This window comes from Aotus nancymaae, unplaced genomic scaffold, assembly GCF_030222135.1.
Source record: "Aotus nancymaae isolate 86718 unplaced genomic scaffold, 86718_ANA_hifiasm-v0.15.2.pri h1tg000040l, whole genome shotgun sequence".
NCBI classification, from domain to species: Eukaryota; Metazoa; Chordata; class Mammalia; order Primates; family Aotidae; genus Aotus; species Aotus nancymaae.
In genome coordinates, this window is record NW_026988454.1 from 124,849,037 (window position 1) to 124,865,833 (window position 16,797).

The 16,797-nt window shown below is 43.2% G+C and overlaps 1 protein-coding gene across 1 annotated transcript in view; it reads right to left on the bottom strand.

The window, feature by feature from the left end:
* The window catches only part of TBC1D22B (TBC1 domain family member 22B), an 82,027-nt gene extending 72,774 nt beyond the window's left edge, over positions 1-9,253 (bottom strand). The window contains exon 1 of the mRNA XM_012464330.2: positions 9,051-9,253. Coding sequence (XP_012319753.1) covers positions 9,051-9,106 — 56 coding nt within the window. The 5' untranslated portion in view covers positions 9,107-9,253. The remainder of the gene's footprint in view (positions 1-9,050) is intronic.
* Between the last annotated feature and the right edge of the window lie 7,544 nt (positions 9,254-16,797).

Sequence of the window (16,797 nt, forward strand, 5' to 3'; positions counted from 1 at the left end):
ATAGAGAAAAAAAGCAAACGTAATTTGTGCAGGCTGAAGGGTCAGAGGCCATCAGTTACTATCTAGGAAAGGAATCTGAAAAACACAGTGTACTATTTTTTAAAGCTGTCAGCCCATGGTGCTGGCGTAGCCAGAAAGGCTAAGATAAATGATAGACTTCAACAGCAAAGGTATCAGAGCCCAAATTGAATTTGTTAACATATTCTTGAACTAAACCATGATGTATCTAAACCTGGAACACTATGCATAATAAATCAGTTTATTGCACTTTTAAAAAGACAGGCAAGAAGTTAGAAAAGAGAAACCAAGATGATCACAGAGACTAAATGGAGATAGACCAGAAGAGCCCAATGATTAAGGTGCTCAATTTCCTGACATTTCTAATTCACCTATCACTGTCTGTACCATCCCTACTCCTTCCAAACCCAAACTCAGCTTTAGGAAAGGCTGATCTCCACTTCCCCTTCCAAACTTATTAAATCCATTATTAAATAAGGCTATTTTCCCTACTTGGAGTGCTTTTTTATTTTCAGTATCCGTTTTCAAAATTGTATCCACCCTGCAATATTCTCTTCAAATTGTACACCCACCATGAAACTTTCCATATCCCTACCCTCAGCATCTACTAACTCATGCCTTTTCTAGTTCCCTAACTTACATAAATCAGGGCTTATATTATTTTTAAAAAATAAACTAGATTGGCCAGGTGCAGTGGTTCATGCCTGTAATCCCAGCAGTTTGGGAGGCTGAGGCAGGCAGATTGCCTGAGGTCAAGAGTTCGAGATGAGTCTGGCCAATATGGTGAAACCCTGTCTCTACTAAAAATACAAAAAACTAGCTGGGCATGGTGGTGTGCACCTGTAATCCCAGCTATTCAGGAGGCTGAGGCAGGGGAATTGCTTGAACCAGGGAGATGGAGGTTGCAGTGAGCCGAGGTCGCACCACTGCACTCCAGCCGGGGCAACAGAGTGAGACTCCATCTCAAAACAACAAAAATAAAAAATAAACTAGATTTGGGTAATAATATACGACACAGTCAGGACTGGGAGCCATGGCTCATGCCTACACTTTTAGAGGCCAAGGCAGGCAGATCACTTGAGGTCAGCAGTTCGAGACTGGCCTGGTAAACATAGCGAAACCCTGTCTCTACTAAAAATATAAAAATTAGCTGGGCTTGGTGGCACACACCTGTAATCCCAGCTACTCAGGAACCTGAGGCACAAGAATTGCTTGAGCCTCAATTGGGAGGCAGAGGTTGCAATGAGCCAAGATCAAGCCACTGCACTCCAGTCTGAGCGACACAGCGAGATCTTCTCAAAAAAAAAAAAAAAAAAAAAAGACACAATCAAGTAATCAGGTAGGCACTCAACACTCAGCCTAAGAAATAAGAAATTACAGAGTCAAAACCCCTGGCATACCCCTCCCTCCCTTCCTAGAAAGTTGCTCTATTAAATCTGTCATTTTTCACACCCATTTTAAAATTTTTATTTTCTATGTATTATCCCTAAACAATGTATAATTTTGCATGTTTTTTAAACTTTATATAAATAACATCATACTGTAAATATGACTTATTTTGACTCTAAACCATGTTACTTTAAATTTTACTTAATTCCATGGCTAACTGGCTGATCTCTCCAACACAAATTAAAAAAATACAAAACATTTGCTCTAACACAAGTGAAAAAGCATTTAATTGACATTTTCAAACACGAAGAAAAGTACAGAAAATAATATAACAAACATTCATGAACCCATCACTCTGATTTACAAATGTTAACATTTGTCACATTTCATTTAAGAAAAGAAGTGTTAGGCCAGGCACAGGGATTCACACCTATAATCCCAGCACTCTGGAAGGCCGAGGCAGGTGGATCACGAGGTCAGGAGATCAAGACTATCCTGGCCAACATGGTGAAACTCCATCTCTACTAAAAATACAAAAAAATAGCGAGCATGGTGGCACATCCCTGTAGTCCCAGCTGCTCAGAGGCTGAGACAGGAGAATCATTTGAACCCAGGAGGTAGAAGTTGCAGTGAGCTAAAGATTGCGCCACTGCACTACAGCCTTGCAACAGAACAAGACTCCATCTTAAAACAAAAAAAGAAGAGAAGAAAAAAAGTATTAGACTACTGATGCTCCAATTGCAGTCCCTAATCCTGTCCCTTCACTTCCCAAGAGATAACCATTATTCTGAAATTGGAGGGAACTCCTCCCATCTGTTTTTATACTTCTACGTATATTCATATATCCATAAACACCACACAGTAATTTTTATGTTTTCAAACTTCACATAAAAGACTGCACATTGTACATATCATTCTACATCTTGCTCTTTGCATTCAACAATGTGTTTTCACCCAACTCCACTTTTAAGTTTGTCTGATTACAAATGTAACATATGTTTAGTGGAAAAACCAGAAAGTCAATCATACACAGCATCTTCTCCAGGGGAAGCCATGATGCCAAGCAGATTTTTTGCTTCTAGAAAGCCATGGTGGTGCCATATCTTTCTCTGTAGCCCCCTTGCCACCTGGCAGAGCACAACACTTGCCAGCAGGCACTTAACAATATTTAGGAAGTGATGGTTAGAACTCTACAAAACCTAGGCATTTGCTTAAGCTAGATCTAAAAACCAGAGGTTAACGCACTGCATCTCGAAGAAATCACAACACATATGCAGAGAAAAGAATGCCATGGGATATGCTGCCACACAGACAAAATGGAACAAAAGTTCTGTTAACCTCCGTCACTCTCTTTTAATAAAACCAACACCATAGAATGTACTGGCATAGCTGTTTTGCCTAGTTGGAACAGCGCAAACATCTTGGTAGGAAAAACCAACAGCTGTTCATTTACCACTGATAAAAGAGCTAGTGCAAATATGGGAAAAGACTCATCAAATTTAAATGCCAAACGTGTTGGCAACTGATCTAGGTTCACACACTCACTCCACAGAAGTCTTCCAGAACAGGCGATCTATGCTGTTTCAATGATAATTTAGTATCTTCTAGTCACTCACTCTACCAGTAAAACATCTCCAAGCCAAGAACAGGTTGTAACATAGCTGCCCAGAAAGGCTGTGACACTACGTGATAGGAGTATCAGATTCATTATGATTTTAGGATTGGGTTCAAGTCCTTAACTTGGCCTCTCTTTCCAACGCTGAAGAGCCTGAAAGACTCAAATAATTTGGATTTTGGCCAGACACAGAGGCTCACGCCTGTAATCCCAACACTTTGGGAGGCTGAAGTGGGCAGACTGCTTGAGCCTGGAGTTCAAGACTAGCCTGGGCAACATGGCAAGACCTGTCTCTACAAAAAATACAAAAATCAGCCAGGGCCAGGCACAGTGGCTCATGCCTATAATCTCAGAACTTGGGGAGGCTGAGGTGGGCAGCTCACTTGAGGTCAGGAGTTCAAGACCAGCCTGGCCAACATGGTGAAACCCCTTCTCTACTAAAAATACAAAAAATTAGCTGGGCATGGTGGCGTATGCCTGTAATCCCAACTACTCGGGAGGCTGAGGCAGGAGAATTGCTTGAACCTGGGAAGCAGAGGCTGCAGTGAGCCAAGATCATGCCACTGCACTCCAGCCTGGGCAACAGAGTGAGACCCTGTTTTTTTTCTCCTGTGCCCAGGCTCCAGACACATACACACTGATCAAAACTTTTTTTTTTTTTTTTTTTTTAAAGACTGAGTCTCACTCTGTCACCCAGGCTGGAGTGCAGTGGCATGGTCTCGGCTCACTGCAACCTCCACCTCCCGGGTTCAAACAATTCTCCTGCCTCAGCCTCCCTAGTAGCTGGGATTACAGGCATGCATCACCATGGCCCAGCTAATGGTGTTTGTATTTTTAGTAGAGACAGAGTTTTACCATGTTGGCCAGGCTGGTCTTGAACTCCTGACCTCAAATGATCTGCCTGCCTCTGCCTCCCAAAGTGCTGGGATTACAGGCGTGAGCCACCACATCCAGCCAGATCAAAGCTTTTCAATTCCAGTTTCAAAAACTAAAGCAAGGAGAGAAAACAAACATGATAGCTACTATCATTGGAATTATCATTCTTATAATAAGTAATATTATTCTGTACTTCCTAACCCATTTTTATATTTATCTCATTTAATCCTCATAACAGCCCCCTGGGGCAGATACTCTGTCCCTATTTTACAGATGAGGAGACTGAGGTATTAAGAGGCTAATTAAATTCTACAAGATCACATAGCTAGAAAGCAGAGCTGGGATTTGAACCTAGGGAGTCAAATTTCAGAGCCTGCATTTTTTTTTTTTTTTTTGGAGATGGGAGTCTCACTCTGTTGCCCAGGCTGGAGTGTAGTGACTCAGTCTCAGCTCATACAACTCCTGCCTCCCAGGCTGGGGTGTAGTGACTCAGTCTCGGCTCACACAACTCCTGCCTCCCAGGTTCAAGTGATTCTCATATGTCAGCCTCCTGAGTAGCTCGGACTACAGGCACACATCACCACACTCGGCTAATTTGTATTTTTATTAGAGATGGGGGTTTCACTATGTTGGCCAGGCTGGTCTCGAACTCCTGGCCTCAAATGATCCATCAGCCTCAGCCTCCTAAAGTTCTGGGATTACAAGTATGAGCTACCATACCCATCAAAGCCTGCATTCTTAACCACAATGGTACAGATTGCCTCTTATCTTCTAGGCTCAATATGATGACCATTTGATGTGCTAAGTACATGGGGCTTATGTGAATAATTGAGAGAACTTAAAAAGATGTTTAGTTCCAGCAAGTTACCACATGACCCAGCAATTCCACTCCTATTTATCCACAGAAGAATAGAAAATATATAACCATACAAAAACCTATGCATAAATGTTCATAAAAGCATTATTCACAATAACCAAAAAGCGAAAACAATTCAAATGTTCATCAACTGATGAATGAACAAAATGTGGTGTATCTACCCTATGGAATATTATTCAGCCATACAACGTAATGAAGTACTGATACATGCCACAAGGTGGACAAGCCTGAAATCACTGTGTTTAAAAAAGAAGCTAGTCACAAAAGACCTCATATCATATTACTCCATTTATATAAGATGCCCAAAAGAGGTAAATCCACAGAAACAGAAAGTAGATTAAAGTTACCAGGGTCTGGACTGGGGTGGATGGGGCGTGACTGCAAACAGGTATGTAGTTTCTTTTTGGGATGATGAAAATGTTCTGAAATTAGTGGTGATGGTTGTACAAAACCATCTGTACTATAAATGAATATACTAAATACCACTGAAATGTACACTTTAAAAGGGTACATTTTATGGTATGTGAATTATATCTCAATAACGCTGTTATTTTTAAAAAGAATGTTTCATTCACTTTCAACTTGTTATTTTATTTAATAAAAATTCTATTTGGTGTCATTAAGGTTGCTGGATTGTGATCAGACAAACTGAAAGAAACCTGTCATCACTTTGATTTTTCACCTTTCAATTGGCAAAGAAGAGTAAACTAGTTTCATTTCCAAGTTGCAAAGCATCTAGTACAGTCATTTGTGTCATTTCCCCACCTGGGAGAAAGTTTTTCTTCTCTAAGACTGAAAGAGTACAGATGCAAAAGTTCTATTCTTGAGAAAATGCCCTAACATTTTCTTTAAATCAAAGTACCTTCCTATCTAAAAGAACCTTAGTTTTGGGCAGGGCGCGGTGGTTCACGCCTGTAATCTCAGCACTTTGGGAGGCAGAGGCGGGCGGATCTCCTGAGGTTGGGAGTTGGAGACCAGCCTGGCCAACATGGAGAAACCCTGCCTCTACTAAAAATACAAAATTAGCCGGGCGTGGTGGCACATGCCTGTAATCCTGGCTGCTTGGGAGGCTGAGGCAGGAGAATCGCTTGAACCCGGGAGGTGGAGGTTGCGGTGAGCCGAGATTGCGCCACTGCACTCCAGCCCCAGCAACAAGAGCGAAACTCTGTCTCAAAACAAAAACAAAAACAAACAAACAAAAAAACCTTAGTTTTTTCCTACGACCAGTGGCTCGTGGGCTTCACTGCTAGAAGCACACAGCTGAACAATATTTAACTTCATCAAACTATTATGAATTGTGACAATACTTTAATCCTTAATGAAGACAACGAGCTGGGATAAGGATCTGAGAAACATTCTTTTAAATGCTTACTTGCTCTATTAATGACAGTAATATTAATAACTACTGTTTTTTGAACAACTATAATGGGCTAAATAAATCTGTCCTAGGTTCTTTACAAATAGGGTATTTCAGTTAGTCCCCACAGTAACTCTGGGAAAAGTATTTTTATTTCTCATTTCCTAGGGAAACTGAAGCCTAGAAAGATTATTTGTCTTGGTCACATACACAAGAGAATCCAAATAGTAACCCAAGTCTTTCTGAACTCAAAAGTTCTCTCTTTCTTTCTTTCTTTTTTTTTTTTTTTTTGAGACAGAGTCCTGTTGCCAGGCGCCAGGCTGGAGTGCAGTGGCGGGATCTCGGCTCACTACAACCTCCGCTTCCTCGGTTCAAGCAATTCTCCTGCCTCAGCCTCCCCAGTAGCTGGGACTACAGGCGCACGACACCACGCCCAGCTAGTGTTTGTATTTTTAGTGGAGCCGGGGTTTCACCATGTTGGCCAGGATGGTCTTGATCTCTTGACCTCGTGATCCACCCACCTCGGCCTCCCAAAGTGTGGGGATTACAGGCGTGAGCCACTGTGCCTGGCAAAAGTTCTCTATTTCTATGTACTTATTTATTTATTTAGAGACGGAGTCTCCCTTTGTCACCAGGCTGGAGTGCAGTGGCATGATCTCGACTCACTGCAACGTCCACCTCCCGGGTTCAAGCGATTCTCCTGCCTCAGCCTCCCAAGTAGCTGGGATTACAGCGCCACCACACCCAGCTAATTTTTGTATTTTTAGTAGAGAAGGGGTTTCACTATGTTGGCTAGGGTGGTCTCAAACTCCTGACCTCATGATTTGCCCGCCTCAGCCTCCTAAAGTGCTGGGATTACAGGCGTGAAGGCATTGTTCCCGGCCCTCTCTCAATTTCTCTATATTCTTCAAAATGAAAAGGGAATCAGGAAACTGAAAAGACTTCTCTTCCTATCTCAGAAAAGTAGTGCTTTTAAAAAGTTGACCGTTCTATAGTCAAACACAGGAGATATGGGGAAAAAAGACTGTTAATAGCAACCACCAGTCAGAAGGCAGAGAAGGCCATGCCATGTCACACATCTCTTACACTGCTTCCTGATACAACAGTTTTCCTATTGATTCTGATTATAATCTTAGGATGTCAAAATTTAATGATCTCACTATGGAAAATCCCAGAGAATAGCAGTCAGCACAAGTAGAGAGCTCACTAGACCAGGAAGGAAAACGAATCAGCTGACAGGAAGTGGTGCTTACCTAAAGACATAGAACATCTTTAACAGTAATATTAACACTGTAAATCCACAGCACTTTAATCTGAAGTTATCTTTGTATTCCTATTATTTTAATAAATATTACTAAAAGCTGATTTCCACCCTATTCTCCATATGTCTAATAGGATCCTTAATAAAATAAGACTTGCTGGGGCATGGTGGCTAACGCCTGAAATCCCAACACTTTGAGAGGCCAAGGTAAGAAGATCACTTGAGGCCAGGAGTTAGAGACTAGCCCTGGCAACATTGTGAGTGAGACTTTGTCTCTATTTCATTAAAAAAAAAAAAAAAAAAAAAAATTAAGGCTCTTATCTAGCTACTATTGACCCTCATTTCTCTCTTGCTTAAAAAATAAATAAATAATAAATAAAGAAATAAAGTCGGCTGGACATAGTGGCCCACATCTGTAATCCCAGCACTTTAGGAGGCTGAGGTGGGCAGATCACGAGGTCAGGAGTTCGAGACCAGCCTGGCCAATATGGTGAAACCTCGTCTCTACTAAAAATACAAAAATATGCCAGGCGTGGTGGCGCGCACCTGTAGTCCCAGCTATTCGGGAGGCTGAGGCAGGAGAATCGCTTGAGGCTGCAGTGAGCTGAGATCACGCCACTGCACTCCAGCCTGGGCAACAGAGAGACTCCGTCTCAAAAAAAAGTCACGAGTTCAAAAGATTATCTCAGAAGGAAAAAACCTGAATCCACTAGAAAAGGTAGCACATGGGGCACAACCAAACATGAATTTCATCACCAAGTAGGCTGTAGCTGGAAGAAAACTTAAATTCACGACTGAAATACACACTCTTCCTTATACTTCTCAGGACTCTCCCCAAAATAAACTGAAACAGTAAACCAATAGATGATGGATGGGTAATTTGCTAAAAGTCGCAACATACACCAAAAGGAGGGTGGGGGGTAGTCTTAGGAGGTCTGCTCTCCAACTAACCAAGTGAAGAATGAAAGAATTTAGTGCATTTGCACAAGAAGAGCATTACAATGCAAGGAAGGAAGAAGTCACTTGGGTTTGGACAAATCCTTAGAAAATGCCAAAGGAATAACCCTGATTCTGTGGTCGCCTTGTATTAATTCCCAGTAGGAAAGAGCCAACTCAAGATAAAGTAAGGTCGGGCTTGAGAATTGTCCTCACTTTTCTTGCCTAACCCTTTCGGCAAGCGGCCACAAACTCCCACCAGAACTCTTCGGGTAAGTGCCCAGCTAGGGGAGCAAGGGAAGGGGCCATCCTCAAGCGAGCAACCACCTGTGCGTGGTGGAGACCCCTGAGAGGGGGTTCTGATTAGAGTGGGAAGCAGCTCTGGGGATGAACCTCCGAGACCAGGGCCGACACTGACTTCTCACCCAACTCCACTGCAGGTTACGCCCAATCTTCGGCCACCTTCCAGCTGAGGTCACCCCTCCTGAAACCTCCGCCCCCAGACCCCGGTCTACACCCACATCCAGCCGTCCCCAAAGCTCGCTGTTCGCTCCTCTGCCTGACAGCTGCTCTGCCGCCACCAGGCAGCCCCAGTTTCCCCAGCCCGGCTTCCCCAAACCAGTCTTCTGGCCTCGGTGGCGCCCCAGGCCCGCGGGATTAGGGATTAGGATCTGGAAGGGTTTGGTCCAATCCCCTTTCCCTCTCAGCGTCCTGGGCTCACCTCCCCGGCAGCTTAGCGCTCCTCTTCCAAAACTGCTTGCTGTTCTCAGCGGCCATTGCTCTGGCCGGGGGAAGGCCTTGTAGGCGGGCCAGGGGGGTTGCCTGGAGAGATGCCCCCAGACCCCGCAATCTGAGGGCCAACCCAGGCCGCTTCCCCGCCGCCGGTCACCCACTCCCAGCTCCTGGGGACGCCATCTTGGATGTGGGCACCCCTCCACCCAGCGCCGCTGCCATTGGTGGGCTGCGCAAGCCGTGGACGGGCCGACCAATCGGGAGCCGGAATCCTGCAAGCCGCTGAAGCCAACGGGTAACGTCAGGGGCAGGGCACACAGGTGGACGGGGAAGGCGGAGCTTGGATGAGCAGAGAGGCGGGGCTCAAAGTTCCTACCCTCGAGAGGGAAGAAGCAGGTAAAGTAAGGGACCTAAGGAATGGAAGAGAGGGGATTATTTTCTTTGTGAGGAATAAATTTCCTGAGTCTAGTATTTTTTGGCAAGGGAGAGCATAATATGTATTTATATATAGAAATCTTTAACCTAGGAAAAAAAAAAAGAAATCTTTAACCTAAAAGTAAGAGTCCATGTGTTGATTGTGGTCCATTTTTAACATCTCTCAACTCAGTGACACTCTGGTTATTACCCTCCCCTTCCTCGTTCCGTTTAGATGTCCGTTCGTTTTTCTGAAGGAAGGTCATCAGGGATCCGATAGCCCGGGGTTGCTAACTGTTCAACACGTGAGCAACGGTTCATTGGAGTGTCCCTCTCGCTCTGTTTATTGAAAACGATGGAAGGACTTGTGCTGTGGGTGAAAAATTCAAATGATCTAATCCCGATGTCAATCCATAACTCTCACTTTCTGACTATGTTAACAGTGTATAGGAAACGGTTTATGATAGCCGTCCAATTCAGATTACCAAGTACCATTTCTTTGAAGGACACAGTATAGCTCTATCGTGTGAATCACAAAGTTAAGGATGCATCTCCTCCCGGCCCCACCAACATCCTTAATTTCGCTTGTTAATCTATTATAAATCTTGCACCCTTGGATTTATTTTCAATCTGATTTTCACAGACAATGAGATTTAATATTAGCATTTTGAATATCTTGTCGGGGTTTTTTGCTGTTTTTGAGTTTCTATGGTTGTATTCCGTGGTGATTAGGGGACAGAGAGAAAGCGGGCACCAGTCTAGAGTGGGTTTTGTCCCATCGAAGGACTGTTGAGGTGGGCTGCATGTCCCCCACCCCCTCACCCACCCCCCATTCACAGCTACCACATGTACGTCCACATACTGGAGAATACTTGAAGACCCGACCCCATGCCCTTCCACACATTGGAGAATGCTTAAAGACCTGACCCCTGGCCCCAGCCAAAGAAGGACCTTCTTTATATGTCCTCCAGCAACTGTTTCTTCATTACTCCCTTTCTTTCTTTCTTTCTTTCTTTTTTCTTTCTTTCTTTTTTCTTTTTTCCTTCCTTCCTTCCCCTCTCTCTCTCTCTCTCTCTCTTTCTTTCTTCTCTTTTTTCTTGACGGAGTCTCACTCTGTCACCAGGCTGGAGTGCAGGGGCGTGATCTCAACTCACTACAACCTCTGCCTCCCCGGTTCAAGCTATACTCCTGCCTCAGCCTCCCAAGTAGCGGGGACTACAGGTGCCAGCCACCACATCCGGCTAATTTTTCATATTTTAGTAGAGACAGGGTTTCACCATGTTACCAGGATGGTCTCGATTTCCTGACCTCGTGATCTGCCCGCCTCAGCCTCCCAAAGTGTCGGGATTACAGGCGTGAGCCACTGCACCTGGCCCCATTACTCCCATTTTCAAGCTTCTGTCGCCAGATTTGAGAATTATAGGTATCTATGAAAAGAGTTATTTTTACTATCTCTGACTCTTTAATGCTTTTATACACATTCATCTTGTCTTCTTTATGGCCATTTAACCCAGGGCAGGGGAGGGGAAGCCCCTCTATCCTTTTTTTCTTTTTCTTTCTTTCTTTCTTTTTTTTTTTGAGACCGAATCTTGCTCTGTCACCCAGGCTGGAGTGCAACCTCCAACTCCCTGGTTCAAGCTATTCTTCTGTCTCAGCCTTCCAAGTAGCTGGGATTACAGGCATGCACTACCACACCCAGCTAATTTTTGTATTTTTAGTAGGTCTTGAACTCCTGACCTCGTGATTCACCCACCTTGGCCTCCCAAATTGCTGGGATTACAGGCATGAGCCACTGCGCCCAGCCACCCCTCTATTCTTTTACTCATTTTACCTGCCTTTCTCTGGCGCTTCTTTTTCTTAAGATGCAGTGACCCACTGCACACAAAGCCCAAAGAGGAATGTACTAAGGCTTTGTTAAGGTGGATGTTTTGTCTTTATTCTGGACAGCCAAAACTTTTGCTGGCTGTTTAGGCTTTAGAAGAATTGATGTCTTGAAGTAATAATCTAAAACAACTTCTAGATTCCTTACCTTGGTGGCAACTGGCAGTTCAGAGTTCATCATCTTAAAGGTATCCTCTGAATTGTCTTCCCCTGTGTGAGCTGCCATACACTCATCCATGTGACAAGATACCTGCCACTTTCCAGCTTATGCACCTGGCTTTAGAGATGTTCCAGAAGATGCTCCCTATTGATTTGACATTTTACTATGTGGAAAGGAAAGTATAATTTGTGTACCTAGAGATATCTTAAAGTATTCCTTTTTCTTAATCTTTTATGAAATGTTAAATAACACTGATTCCCAGGGGATGTTGTTAGGAGTGCTCAACCCAGAGAAGAAGCCCATTATTTCTACATTTAGTTTTCTGTGTCAGTTTCCCCTCTAAGATTTTTTTAAAATTCACATCAGTTACCTGGTGATGGCTTTTTAAATAGTATTTGCTAGGGAAACTACTTTTTCACCACCACTACCACTTGACCACCCTAATCTTAACCAACCACACACCCGCTTACAACAGCCTGCTATTTGGCTCCCTGCTTTTTTTTTTTTTTTTTTTTTGAGACTGGGTCTTGCTTTGTCACCCAAGCTGCAGTGCAGTGGCACGATCTCAGCTCACTACAACCTTCACCTCCTGGGCTCAAGCAATCCTCCCACATTAGCCTCCTGAGTAGCTGGGACTACAGGTGCACAGCACGATGCCCAACTAGTTTTTTGTGTTTTTGTAGAGATGAGGTTTCGCCGTGTTGCCCAGGCTGGGCTTGTACTTCTGACCTCAAGCAATCTGCCAGCCTTGGCCTCCCAGAGTGCTGGTATTGCAGGTGTAAGTCATTGCACCCAGCCCAGAAACAGACCGTATCATGTCACTCCTCTGCTCAAAACCTTGCAATGCCTTGCATTGTACTTGGCATAAAATCCAAGCTCCTTAAAGACGCTACATGACTTGGTTCCACTCGCCTCTCCAGTCACATCTCATTACACTGTCTTCCTTGCTTAATCTGCTCCAACCATGCCCATTGGTCTTTCTGCTGTTCCTTGAACATGTTAAACATGTTTCTACTTCAAGGCCTTTGCATTAGCCATTTCCTCTGCTTGGACTTCTCTTCCCCAAATGCCTTGCTTCCCCATGTCATGCATATACCCAACTGTCTTTATCTTGGAGAGACCTTCCCTAACCACCCATCTTAAATAGTGGCTACACTGCTCTATTTTTCTTTTTCTTTCTTTCTTTAGTTTATTGCGACAAGGTCTCACTTCATCGCCCAGCCTGGAATAAAGTGTCATGATCACGGCTCACTGAAGCCTTGACCTCTGGAACTCAAGCAGTCCTCCTACTTCAGCCTCCCAAGTAGCTGGGACCACAGCACACGCCACCACACCCAACTAATCTTTTGATTATTTGTAGAGACAGAGTCTCCCTATGTTGCCCAGGCTAGTCCCGAACTCCTGGGCTCAAATGATCCTTCCTCTTCAGCCTCCCAAAATGCTGGGATTACAGGCATGAGCCATTGTGCCTGGCTCTATTTTTACCTAAAGGGCTATCACTACAGGCCATATTATATACTTGTTTGCTGTCCATCTCTATCCCCTAAAATAGAAGCCCCCTGTCTGTGGACTGTTAGGAACCAGGCTGCACAGCAGGAGGTGAGTGGCTGGTGGGCTTGCAATCATTACCACCAGAGCTCCGTCCCCTGTCAGATCAGCAGCAACATTAGATTCTCATAGGAGTGCGAACCATATTGTGAACTGCTCATACACAGGATCTAGGTTGTGCACTCCTGATGAGAATCTAATGCCTGATGATTTGAAGTGGAACAGTTTCATCCTGAAACCCCTTTCCCCAAAAATTTTCATGGAAAAGTCTTCCATGAAACTGGTCCCAGGTGCCAAAAAGGTTGGGGACTGGCATATTAGGAAAATATGCCTGGGTGCCCTAGAATGTGGACTCCACCAAGGCTGGGACTTTGCTTTGTTCCTTGCTGTATCCCCAGCACCTAGAATAGTGTTTGGCACATAATGAGTGCTTAATATTTTTTTCTTTTGAGACGGAGTTTCACTCTTGTTGCCCAAGTTGGAGTGCAATGGCACAAGATTTGCTCACCTCAACCTCCGCCTTCTGGGTTCAAGTGATTCTCCTGCCTCAGCCTCCTGAGTAGCTGGGATTACAGGCATATGCCATCATACCCAGCTAGTTTTGTATTTTTAGTAGAGATGGGGTTTCTCCATGTTGGTCAGGCTGGTCTCAAACTCCCGACCTCAGGTGATCCGCCCACCTGGGCCTCCCAAAGTGCTGGGATTACAGGCATGAGCCACTGCGCCTGGCCCCAGTAAATATTTACTGAGTGAAAGAATGAAGAATATAAATATTTGTTGTCTTTCAGTTCTATGTCGTTCACATATTTTTCATTAGGAAAGATGATGGAAACAGTGTTTCCTAACCCCTAGTAGGATGTGTCCACTTTACCAATGATTCTATATCCTTGCCTCCACTCTCGGTTGAAGAACAGTCTTCTTCTCTGAGAAAGATTGTATTCTTCAAACTCTTTTGCAGCTTCAAAGGAATGTGCCTGTACCTAGAATGATGAGGGAGGGAGGCCCCCCACCTATTCAGGAGATCGGTTGGTAGCTGTCATCAGAGGGCTGATAGCTATGGCAGCCATCCTTGCCCAGCCAGAGGTGTAAATCATTGGTTTGAGGTTCCCAAGGGATCCTTGGAGGCCTTTTGATGGAGGTCCTTCTTGGCAGGTATTCACTGGTCCACTAGACCATTGCTTCCTATACTACATTGCACATGTGAATCACTGAGGATTATATTAAAAACCTAGATTCTGATTCAGTAGATCTGAGGTGGAGCCTACAACTGAGCATTTCTAACAAGCTCCCAGGTGACACTGATGCTGCTGAGCCATGGACCTCACTTTGTAGATCTTCTGTTACTAGTATAGTATGGCCTGTGATTGTTGAATTTATCTCAAGAGTTTCTTTTGAAAGGCTTCTCAATGTTGTTTGCCTGCAAGTTTTTACTTTTCCCCGCTTAACTTCATCTTCATTCAAGAGGGGGTTAAACTACTTAGAATGGGGCAAAGCATCATTAAGGGATGAGATATGCCTGGGTTGACTGCCGACTTAAAAGAGGTAGGCATATCCCAACCCTTAGAGAAAGTGTTATGAAAGAGATAATCCTTGTGTAGGGACAGGAAAGGAAAGAGAAAGGCCTGAGGAACTATAGGAGGAAAGTCACTTCAGGACAGGAGCTCCAGTGGAAAGATAAAAATAGAGAAAAAAGCCTTTGGACTTACAGAGAGATCACTGGCAGACTTTAACCTTAGCAAAGAAGTGGAATGGAAGGAAGGAAGTAGACACTTAACAAGGGGAAGGGTTAAGAAATTAGAGCAAGGAGCAGCCTTCACAATGCACTGTGCAGTGCTGGACCACCTAAGAGACAGTGAGGTCAAGCTGGGATTTAAGAGCAAGAGAACTTTACAGTATCTAAACAACCACTCTAAGAGCCAATGGCAGAGATCAGTTATATTAGAGAAGGCAAAGGGATAAGCAAAAAGACTGAAAAAGCAAGAGGTTATAGGAATAAAGAGAGAAAGAAAGAGTTTTTAAGAATTTGGGGGTGGGGGAGGGAAAACTAGGTATTTCATTCCTAAGAACTTATTCTAAGAAAAGAAGTCACCATGGCTGGCAAGAAGGGGAAAATCTCTGTGTACAGAGATATTCTTTGTCTTGCAACCAATAATAAACAGCAGAAAATGAAAAGAATATGAAGATTCAAACATGAGAAGGCAGTTACATACATTATGGTGTGCAGTTTATAAACTTGAAGCATGTTATACCATTAAAGAGGGCAAATTTGAATGTTACATGGCACATCAAAAAGGTGTATGAAATGATGTACAGCAGGAAAAATGTAGAATATAAAATATCTTTGCATGACTTCAATAAGAATATATAGATTTTGTCAAAGCTGGGAAGAAAACATGGAAAAATTAAGTGAATTTTGGTAGAGGGTAGAATTATACATTTTGGTACTTCTGGAACTTTTCTTTAATGTTACCATAATTTTTAATATTATAAAATATAGCTGGGTATGGTGGCTCATGCCTGTAATCCCAGCACTTTGGGAGGCTGAGGCGGGTGGATCACTTGAGCTCAGAAATTCGAGACCAGCCTGGGCAACATCACAAAACTCCGCCTCTACCAAAAATACAAAAAATTAGCAGAGTGTCGTGGCACATACCTGTAGTCCCAGCTACTCGGAAGGCTGAGGTGGGAGGATCACTTGAGACCGGGAGGTGGGGGTTGCAGTGAACTGAGACTGTGCCACTGTACTCCAGCCTGGGTGACAGAGTGAGACCCTGTCCCCTGTCTCAAAAAAAAAAAAATACACATACACATACACACAAACACACAGACCCTCACACGTGTGTATGTATATACACACACATATATGTCAACACGTATATATATGTATACATATATGTATATATGTCAACCAGGGGTTAACAAACTTCTAACAAGGGCAGAGTTGTAGATATTTTTAGGCTTTACCAGCCATACGGTCTGTGTGGCAGTTATTTATCTCTGCCATTGCAGTGCGAAAGCAACCACAGACAATAAATAAAGTCTCGGAGCTGTATTCTGATAAAACTTTATTTATCCACATTGAAATTTGAACTTTATGTTACATATCATGAAATATTATTCTTCTTTCAAGTTTTTCAACAATTAAAAAATGTAAAAACCATTTTTATCTCATAGATCATATAAAAATAGCATACCAGATTTGGCTCATAATTGGTAGTTTGCCATTTCCTGCAATAAATAATAAGGAACAAATAAGAAAAAGATTAAGAAACAAAAAACCTTAAAATATAATTAAAGTTCTATTTTGTTCCTCTCTGATCCAGTTCCACTCCCTCTCTCCAGTGGAAACCACAATCCTGAGTTACATGTTCAGCATTCCCATGTGTGTTTTAGACTTTTATTACATATGTGTGTATCCATAAACAACATGTTTTTCATGTTTTGAAACTTTATAAATAGCATCATACTGTACATATGCTTCAGCAACTGGCTTTTTCACTCAACATTCTGTTAATACATTGAGCTCTAGTTTACTCATCTTAACTGCAATATATCGTTCCATTATGTGACTATTCCTCAATTCTCATTTCCAGTTATTTTTATTCTGAGCACTGCTCAGTCAACATTCTTTTATACATTATCTCGTGGAAAATTTTCTATAGTGCAGTTTTTTCAAATTATGGTTTCTCAACTTTATTAGTCCATTCAGGCTATAACAAAATATCATAGATCA